The following is a 10,781-nucleotide window of genomic DNA, read 5'->3' on the forward strand; positions in this document are numbered from 1 at the left end:
ATTTCTCTTTCTTATAAGGATTAAATTAATAAATTACTACATGCAGATTATGAATGTGAACTCAAAATTCTAGTCAATAAATATAATTCCTATTTTTTTTCCATCTCATGTGCACATGTCAAACTTCTAGTTTCCATATAATTTTTTTTGTTGTGCTATTCCTTAATCAAAATGAAGGTGTATCTGGAAATAAATTTTAATTATATTTTATAATAATTATTTGTTAACATATTAAACTAAGGTCAAAATCCTAATTAAAATATTCTGGCCTTAAACTTTAAACCGAGAATCCAGCATTCGATCCAATAATCAAAACCGAATATCAAGAATTCTACTAAAAAAAAATTCAAATCCAACCCAAGAATTCAGGGTTTCTCCATTTAGTTACATTAAAGTAGTATTGGTGCTTTGTAAACTCATATCGATTACGAAATCATTACTGTACATCAACATTTTAATTCAAGTAACTCCTATTCCATTGCAAACATAAGGATCCAAACTCACAATTGGATTGGATTTCACTATGGAAAGAAAGTCATGATACTATAATGAGACAAGATCATCTGTTGGAAGAGTGTGCTTGGTCTTTCTTCGGGTGACTTGCAGACTGGAGGGGCGTGGGGGTGGGGGGGTGTTCATTTAATAAAATAAAAAACATAAAAAACATGACAGTGCAAAATTACCTTTATTTACAAACGCTGCTGCCTTGGCTTAATGAAGAAGGGCGAGTCTAGATCTACCTAAACCTGAAAAGGACCGGTCAATGAAATGTATGAAGATACCTGCACATGACTGCATAATAACAACACGCTGCCATACCAAACTCTACCGCCGATTTGTGGCAACACAAGCGCCAACTACTTGCTACGTTGAGTATTCTTCGAGTAGTGATGTCAGACCGCCGATTGTGGCAACACAAGCGCCAACTACTTGCTACGTTGAGTATTCTTCGAGTAGTGATGTCAGATGCCCATTTACTTTCTCTTCTTTTGCTTCCAAGCTGCAATTTATTGACACGTACACACTTATGTATGTATACACCTTACCTAAGAATATGAAGAATCAAGGAGCTGTGGGTGATCTAGGATGTTTGGAAGGTTTTAATATGACTCCCAACGCCTTGAGTTCGATTCCCATTTTAAAAAATAAATAAATAAATAAATAATAAAACAAAAAATAAAAATAAAAAATAGAAAAAAGAGGAAGGAGTTTTTTCCCCTTCCCAAGAACGAGTAGGAACAATAAAGAGTGGCAAACGGAGAAATCCAAGCGAAGGTCCTGGTCAATTAAAAGCGGCGAGGAGAGGAACTTTAAGAAGCGAGTTCTGCTACAGGGCAGGGGCGGAGCCAGGAGTAAAATCCAGGGTATTCCCATTAATTGTAAAACATATAAAGAAAAAGCAATAAATATAAATATTCAAATATTACATGAAAAATATATCATTGTTTCATATACAACTCAAAATAGAACTTTATATCTAGTCCAATCGTAAATGCATTCTCCTCTTGCTCATGCCTTGAAAGCGCTTGATGATATCTCGATCATTGATCGTACTAAACACTTCCTTTTCCACAAATGTCACTAAACAATCATTCAACCATGGATTAGCCATTCGATTTCTCAACTCATTCTTCACATATTTCATCCCGGAAAATACCCTCTCAACACTTGCGGTTGCAACCGGTAATGTCAAAGCTAGCTTCACTAGTATGTAAACAAATCTAAACGTCTTGTGCTTTTTCGTTCGGACAAGAGTCCTACAAAGATCCGAGATACCTTTCAAATTGGAAAAATTATCATCCATCTTTACACACTCAATGTAAGTCTCAAATTGGCTAGACAACTCTTTATCGGTAACATCTTCAAAGTCATTTGGGTACAATCTTGCCAACCTTACAAGTGATTTAGTGTCAAAGGCTTCAAATGATGAACAAGGACTCAAAGAAGCAACACAATTCAACAACTCGGTATTCTCAGGCGTAAAACGATCATTCAACTCTTTCAATACAAAATCAATGACATGTAAGAAACAATCATTCTTGAAATAATCAAAATTTGTCACAAAAGGAGCAAGTCGTTTGGATTTATTAGCTTTGACATACCGTGACTTCATATCGGGGACATCAATTTCAACATTACCACAAGAAGCCACAACTTGTTCATAAAATGCTTCCCAACCACTATCTCTCATTTTTTGAAACTTTTTCTTACTAACTTCAACAAGTTCCATGGCATTCACAATATCTTGATCCCCCTTTTGTAATGCTTCGGACAAATCATTTGTCAAAGATAAAACCTCCACCATTAAGTGCAACATAAAGATAAAACCAAAAGTTTGCATGACAATTAACAAACTTTGAGGTTCACCCTTTGAAGCCCGGTCACTTTTCAAATCTTCAAACACTTCAATAATGGGAGTAAACAAATCAACCAACCTACTAAGAGTCCGAAAATGGGATCCCCAACGTGTATCACCCGCTCTTGCAATAGACAATTCTTGATTCAAACCCGTACCACTTTCCACCAATTCATTTTCAATTAAATTTGCAAAATGAGCAACTTGTTTCTTACGAAGCAAAGCTTGTCTTTTGTTTGATGACCGTAGAAAGTTAACAATACGAGTCACTTCACAAAAAAACCAATCAACATCTTCATTCTTTCTCGCCATTGAAATAAGAGCCAATTGAAGTTGATGAGCAAAACAATGGACATAATAGGCTTGCGGATTTTCATTTTGAATTAGAGCTTTCAAACCTCCAAATTGGCCTCTCATGTTACTTGCTCCATCATACCCTTGACCTCGAATTCTAGATATACACAAGCCAAACCCCAACAACAATGTTTCAAGAGCCCCTTTAAGGGCTATAGCACTTGTATCCTCAACATGAACAATGCCAATAAATCTTTCAACTACAAAACCTCTATAATCAACAAACCGCACCACAACCGCCATTTGTTCTTTACCCGAGCAATCTCCCGATTCATCAACAAGAACACAAAAGAAACCATCTTCAATTTCTCCAACTATTTTCTTAATAGTTTCAACCGCACATGCATTTGCAAGTTCCTTTTGAATTTGAGGAGAAGTCATTTTACTATTTCCTCCACCACTTGTTATTGCTCCCGCTATTTTTTCACTATTTCTCCCCAATGCTTCAATAAATTCTAGAAAATGACCCTTATAAAAAGAACCTTCCCCCTCATTATGTCCCCTAAATGCCAATCCACCTCTAACAAGAAACTTGACAGCTTCAAGTGATGCTTTTAAACGAACAAGATAATCGGCTTCTTCTTTTGTACTATATTTTGCATACGAATACTCGATACACTGATTTTTCTTCATAAGATCCTCACATGCTTTCACACACTTTTTATGATGACTATTGGGTTTGTCACCAACATGTTTATTTAACTTGTGCTTGAGATTCCAACCTTTAAAACCTTCTTTCACAAATGCTGGATTACTAGAACCTTTGTAGCATACATAACAAGGCAAACAAAATACAGCATCTCTCTCTATACTATATTCCAACCAATCATACTCTTCATACCAACTATTATGAAAAGAACGATCCCTTCCCCCCAAATTTGTGGTAGGATATTCCTTTAAGTTTGGTCGACATGGGCCCTTTACAAGGTAAGCTCTTCTTACCTCTTCTTGATCATTTGGATGATAATCAAGAATTTGATCTCTTTTTGCAGGATCCGACTCCAAATATGCTCCCTTATTAAACACTTTATTTGTGCAAATCGGTTCGGGTTGAGTGTCACTTGAGGAGGGAAGTGAAGAAGGTTGATCACCAATGATAGAAACATTTGGCTTCTCCGAAAATCTCGGTTTTCGTTGGAAGTAATTAAGCATCCTATTATATAAAAAATACAATGACTTATTAATTTAAAATCACTCTAAAAAATTCAAACAGAAACATTTAAACAATTGATGGACTCGTTTTAACATTGTAGCAACAAACCATTGAATTAAAATTGAAATACCACTAAATTGACATATCAATTACCTAAACTAAATTGGTTTCACAAACAAACAAAAAAACGAATTCAGTTTATAAAGTAATCAATTCAATCTTATAGAAATCAGTTATCAATCCAATCATAATTCCTAAACAAATCACCTACAATCAATTTCACACCAAAAAAACACTTCAATTAAATTTCACAAACAATGAATTAAAGAAGGGGAAGAGAGTCAAGAGACTAGACCTGAACTCCTTAAGGCGGGCGCGGACGTGGCTCAGGCTGGGCGCCAGGACTGAGGAGTGAGGAGGCGGACGTGCGGCGTGCCTGGTCGGATTCTTGAAGTTGAAGGTGAAGGGTCTTAGGGTTTGGTGTTTGGTGGTCTCAGGTTTTGTGAGATAAGGTGAAACCGTGAAATGGTAAAGTGGTCGGGTCGGGTAAAAAAGGTTGGGTATAAATTGGGTTAAAAAATAAAAATAAAATGTAAAAATTAAAACATGAAAAAAATTCCCTGCAGGATTCAAACCCACTCCCACGCTACCGCTGAGATTTTTCAATCCTTGGCTTATACCATATGGGCAATTGTTTCTAATGTTAGGGTATTCCAAGGAATACCCTATACCCCCTTCCCTCCGCCCCTGCTACAGGGACCAAAATATGTGATCAACAGGAGGGGCGGATGAGGTGTCCCCCTCCTATTGCATAATGAGTTGATCATCATTAATGATGGCCAACTCATTATGCAATAGGCGGGGCACACCTCACATGTCCCCCCTGTTGGTCCCATATTTTGGGTCTTTGGGGAATTTTTCTTAAGAAGCAGTTAATTAATCGATTGTGATGATTAGAGACAAAAGAATACAAGTTTTCACGAGTATCTTATTAATCTGAATCCCTCACCAAACCCTTCATAATTGAGTTTTTATATCTGATTGTTCAATTCAAACCAGCGGAGACAGGCGGGCCGGGGAAGAATAAGTATCGAACGTCACGGAGCGACCAGCTCTTTTTGTTTGGAGCCCACAAACCGACAGTTGCGAGCAACACACTACCTAGCCCATAGAACAGCCGATGCGCGATGGGCCACATTGTATTCCATAGCTCTATTTTTACCTACCAATTAAATACACACACACGGAACCGGCCAGCTGAAGAATATTCTTCTAGTTTATAAATGTAATTTGCTTTTAATTAATACTCAGCTCAAGTGCGTACGTGTGCATTATATGTACGCATAGAGTAAACCCTTGTAACTCGTATTACGTTGATATATGTCACTTACTCAGCCTCACTATGTATATTGTTAATACATTAAAATCATGAATGAAGTGCTATATGTCTGTTTCCTATGACAAGATGAGGTTAATTGTTTGAAACTAAGGACTAGATGAGGAAGGTTAGCATTCTGAATGATGTGCAACCTGTACATGTTGTGTGATTCTAGGGAAGAAACTAGCGGACATGTGTTCTTTCGACATGCATATATTCTTAAGAGATCGATGTTATTAGCTATTTTGAAGGAAATAGAAGCTGAGAACTCCTATCAAGAGCTGGTCTTTGTTTGTTAGATGGTTTCAGAGGACGGTGAGAGGATACAAGCTACGTACAAGTTGTTCCAGAAGAATGTCCACTATTGGCCGCAACGTATAGGAAATGGCAGGAGAGGAATTCTAGAGAATGCATAGGTCGGAAGCACATCCTCCTCGTTGTTGTTAACGGTTGTTTAACTGATGTTCAACATAAACTAGGAGGGTAGAAATGAAAGTATATAGGGAAAATTTGCAAAATAGACCGTTTTTATAAAGTAATTAACGAAATAGACCGTTTTTAAAAGTAATTAGCAAAATAGACCGTTTTTTGGCAAAAGAGGTCGATTTTGAAAATAGACCGTTTTTAAAAGTAATTAGCAAAATAGACCGTTTTTTGGCAAAAGAGGTCGATTTTGAAAAAGGGTTCAGAAAACATAAAAGAGGTCGATTTTGAAAAAGGGTTCAGAAAACATACGGGACTACTAGTCCCGTATGTTTAATCTCATTCAGAAAATATACGGGACTACTAGTCCCGTATATTTTCTGTTTGTTAACAAAACATATGGGACTAGTAGTCCCGTATGTTTTCTGAACTCTTTTTCAAAATCGACCTCTTTTGCCAAAAAACGGTCTATTTTGCTAATTACTTTTAAAAACGGTCTATATCGACCTCTTTTGCCAAAAAACGGTCTATTTTGCTAATTACTTTTAAAAACGGTCTATTTCGCTAATTACTTTATAAAAACGAATTACTTTTAAAAACGGTCTATTTCGCTAATTACTTTATAAAAACGGTCTATTTTGCAAATTTTCCCAAGTATATATGGGGTGACTTGTTGTTTAACCTGGATATGCCCGGGAGTATTTTGTACAAATTGTTTGAACAATAAAATCTTATCACCGTTCTTTAAAAGAAGAAAGCAATGCTTAATTTTCTGTTCTATCACCCATTTTCCTTAAAGTTGTGCTAAGGGTAGGGGAATTGTTCTTATATATAGTCTAACAAGACGAACTGGTTTTTAAATGTTTTGTTGCATTTTCACTCAAATACACAGTTAATGTTAATTTCCTCATATAATTTGCTTTGTTTTCCCTAAAACCATGTCGTGTCTCTTCAATCTGTCTAATCTTTGAATATGTGTTACACCTTTGCTACCATATAAATTAATGGACAATTTATCAAAGAAAATCTTCTTGCAACAAACTTGAGGACTGATGACAACCGAAGTCACGTTGCAACCATTTTCGGGTTCAGAACAAAATCATTAACAACTCGATCAAGCCTTGTGTAAATTATTAGGGTCAGTTTGGTATTACTTGACCTCAACGGTGAAGCCACGTACACCTGAGTGTGGGCAAATACCCCACACTCGAAGTTTCTTTTTCACTAGTACAAAACAGAACAGTCCAAACGGTTATTAGAACCGTTTGGACAAGTGAAAATAGCCCAAACGGTTGAAACCGTTTGGGATAACAAAACCCAAACGGTTGAAACTGTTTGGGCTGTTAGGAGATCCCAAACGCAATCACCAAACAGGTACAACCGTTTGGGTGATTTTGTTATTTTTTTTTAAATAAAATATATTTGTTTCTCCGTTCTCTTCCTACTAAACTGGCTTCCCCCCAAAAATTTCCCCTTCCCCCTAAAAAGTTCCCCCAAACTCTAAAATCCCCGCGCCCTAACCCCAATCTCTCAAATCTCTCGTCCCAATCTACCAAGAATCTGTCTCTCGTCTTCATCATAATCATCGTCTCCATCCTCTCAAATCCCTCTCCGACTCCGACCGCTGACACTAGCAACAATCCGAAGCCCTCGGTGGCCTCGACGACAAAGAGGTCGTCTGCAACTACTTCAACAACACCGGTTTCCAGCACTGGCGCAAGTTCTACGGCGAATCCACTGATGGCGTCAATAAGGTCCAGCTTGACATCCGCCTCGGCCACTCCAAAACCGTCGATAAAACCCTAGAGATGCTCAAGGATGTCGGGCCCCTTGTTGGCGACTTCGTTTGTGTTTGGCTATAAGCGTCGGCCTTATTTCATTCTTGCTGGTAAGCTTTTTCGCATTTGTTTTCTTGTTGTCACAGAGATTTGAAGACTTTGACTGGATAAAGGGTAAACAAATTAAGAAATAGAAGATAGGTCTGCCAGCATTTTTGATTTAATCATGTGCCTGTGGCTGTCCTTGAACAGGTTTTCTATGATAGCATATCGACTAATAATGGGAAATGCTCGTGATAGATTAGCACCTAAATTTGCAGCGAAAAATGTAGGTCTCTGGTCAATGGATCCCAATAAAATTGAAGAACCTAAAGGGAATTATGCAAATGAATTTATTGAGAGAGTGAGAGCTCGGTTGAGCTTGGTTGAGTAATTTCTAGAATTTGTTTTTTGAGTTCTAACCGAGGCCCTTTCATCGAGATAAAAGAAAGAAACCAGCGATACTATCCCCCTCGCCCTCGAGATTCGAGGTGAAGGATTTGGAGAGCTTGGATGGGAAATACAACACCGTGGTGTGTCTTGATGTGTTGATACATCTTGAATTGTTACTCTTGTGAAGGGGACACAAAACTGAAGCATGTTTACACTCAACGCTAGGCTCTGTTCACTTATCCACATTAATATGTTTGTCAAAAGTTATTGAAGCTTCATAAGAAAAAGATAATATAATGACTCATTATGAAGATATTATATTCCAGCTATTTCTTTTTATTAATTTCTTATTAGTGTATACACGGGAATATGGAATAGATGTGCGACTCTGTGATGTTAGTGCTGCAATCCAAGAGGTTATGGAATCATATGAGGTTGAAATTAATGGGAAAATGTTCTAAGGTACAAAATTTTATGTGATTTTCTTAAAAATTTCTTATGATATATATAATATAACATTGGGATGGTAATATTAATCTCTTTTTTCCTTCGAAACACACATCTAAGTGTTTCACATTATATATTTGATAGCTATTTGTAAGTTTTAAATTGCTTGATTAAACTATGTCATCTTGTTGTTAAAGTAGACTGATCAATAGAAATTATTGTGTCGTCTTGTTGATGATCAAACAAATGAAACTTAGCTATGCTTTTATTCATCATCACCTGATTAAAGTTCACAAGTGGTGGAGTTTTCAATTTGTCACATTAGTTCGCTCTTTGTCTCTTAATCAAAAGCCAATTTTTGTAGGTTGGGTTCACAAATGAGGGAAAGATTATGGCTTTAGATCTTTAGATCTATAATAATGGCGGAAATACAAAGACTTGTCTCTTGAAGTCCTTGACTGTGCGATGTTCTATCCAGAAAATGTATATGATATACCACACATGAGGATAAAATGGCAAGTTTGCTATACTAATACTTCTAGTAATACTGCTTTTAGGGGATTTGGTGCCCCTTAAAGTATGTTTATTTCTGAAAATTGGATTGAAAGGATTGCTTCTGAGCTTCAGAAAATACTTGAGGAAATAAAGGTAAAATTTTATTTTAGCGGAAAACTTGATCATACTTTGGTGTTATTATAATGACTATAATGTTCCTTTTACCAGGAAATAAATTTTCACACAGAAGGATATGTGACTACCATGGCCAGCAACTACAGGATCAGGTTTGGGATGAATTAAAGACATCCTGTGATTTTTCAAAAGCTCTTGATTCTGTAAATGAATTTAATACCAAAAATCACAGCCTCAGATTGCACAGATTACAGCCTCATCCTTCAATATTCCCCTTAGTTCTGTGTTCATATCAGACACAAGTACATATAAGGTTGGTTTTATTTTTTATTGTCATTAATAATAAACCCAAGTAAATACGCATATTTTTCTGGGTTAATTGCAAATAGACTCACTGTACTATTGCTAATTTGAACTTACTTTTTATGTAGTTCTATTGCTACAGATTGATCCGTTGACTCACTGAGTGAAAAATATTGACTGTTTTCAAAGAATTTATCTTCAACAACAGATTTTCACTCAGGGGATCTACCTGTAAGAATTGAACTCTTAGAGGCTCAAGGGGGTCTATCTGCAACAATAATAATATAGGGTATTAAATTCAATTTCCCATGATTAGCCCATTTTGTTATGCGGTTCTAAAATCTTATTGTATTTTAGGTCCCTAATGCAACATCAACAGCGGCTTCAGCGAGCTCTGATATGTACGATGTAGCAGTTCTAGATGCTTGTGAGCAACTTAAAGAACGAATGAAGCCTACTGCTATAAATAGGCCTTTATTTCGCTTGATCTCAAGATATATGAGAAGCATGGCTCTCGCATTTCTATATTATCCTTTTTTTGTTATTTGAATGGATATTAGAGACAAATATATAATATTGGATGCTTTTTATTGTGAGATATTGAGTAATCATTGTGTATGTATATGTTTTATCTTTAATATTATATTATCTATTTGAATTAGATATTCAACACCATTTGAGATATTTTTGTTTATGTATATATTTTTGATTTCATTGTGAGATATTGAATAATCATTGTGTGAGATGTGTATATTAAGTTTAAATGTGTATGTATATATTTTTGATTTCATTGTGAGATATTGAATAACCATTGTGTGAGATGTGTATATTAAATGTAAACATGTAAATAAGTAAAGTAGGCAAATTAAAAAAATATTAAAATACACAGTCCAAATGGTTGTAACCGTTTGAACAGAAATCTAACCAAACGATAGTAACCGTTTAGGCGGAAATTAGCCCAAACGGTTACAACCGTTTGGCCAAATTTCTGTCCAAACAGTTGTAACCTTTTGGACAATATTACTTTGTCCAAACGGTTATAACCGTTTGGAATTTGTCCAAACGATTGTAGTCGTTTGGGTGACCGTTGGGGAAACTATTCCCCAACGGCTTCAACCCAAACGGGCTTTTTTTTAGCCCAAACGGTTGTAATCATTTGAGAGTGTGTTTTCCCAAACGGTTCCAACCGTTTAGGTTGTCTTGTTTTGTACTAGTGAATATTTCAATATGACCATTATATGTATAAAAATTTTGACTGAGATTTAGCTTAATATTTGCCCCCACTTGACGCTTTAGACACATAATTGTAGATAGTTAATTTACTATTTAATTTCATTATATCATACTTGTAGCTTTAATTAAACTATACTTTTATCATCATGATATGTATTTTAAATAAAAGTATAGTTTGTTAAATATAAGCGATTTTTTTATTAATTGCAACAAACTTCAATATAGCCTATTTAGTTAAATCCAAATACACAAACCTAACTCTTATCTTAATGAACTCTAGTCAAATTCCTCACA

At 35.9% G+C, this 10,781-nt stretch overlaps 2 protein-coding genes across 2 annotated transcripts; one reads left to right on the top strand and one right to left on the bottom strand.

The window, feature by feature from the left end:
* Positions 1,478-3,862, bottom strand: LOC109824092 (zinc finger MYM-type protein 1-like). The gene has a single exon (XM_020390614.1). It carries the CDS (start codon positions 3,860-3,862, stop codon positions 1,478-1,480), a length of 2,385 nt encoding a protein of 794 aa, XP_020246203.1.
* LOC109824093 (magnesium protoporphyrin IX methyltransferase, chloroplastic) lies at positions 5,360-8,059 on the top strand. The gene is made up of 5 exons (XM_020390615.1): positions 5,360-5,368; positions 7,299-7,508; positions 7,589-7,616; positions 7,709-7,871; positions 7,930-8,059. The coding sequence occupies exons 1-5, from the start codon at positions 5,360-5,362 to the stop codon at positions 8,057-8,059; spliced, it is 540 nt and encodes a 179-aa protein (XP_020246204.1).

This window comes from Asparagus officinalis, chromosome 9 (assembly GCF_001876935.1).
Source record: "Asparagus officinalis chromosome 9, Aspof.V1, whole genome shotgun sequence".
Classification (NCBI taxonomy): Eukaryota; Viridiplantae; Streptophyta; class Magnoliopsida; order Asparagales; family Asparagaceae; genus Asparagus; species Asparagus officinalis.

What these genes read in the sequence shown, in the direction of transcription:
- LOC109824092 (XM_020390614.1), bottom strand. Translation starts at nt 3,862, where the DNA reads ATGCTTAATTACTTCCAACGAAAACCGAGATTTTCGGAGAAGCCAAAT.
- LOC109824093 (XM_020390615.1), top strand. An exon ending in AGACTTTGACTGGATAAAGG is followed by an intron (nt 7,617 to 7,708) that starts GTAAACAAATTA and finishes TTTCTATGATAG; the next exon opens with CATATCGACTAATAATGGGA. An exon ending in GCTCGGTTGAGCTTGGTTGA is followed by an intron (nt 7,872 to 7,929) that starts GTAATTTCTAGA and finishes TCGAGATAAAAG; the next exon opens with AAAGAAACCAGCGATACTAT.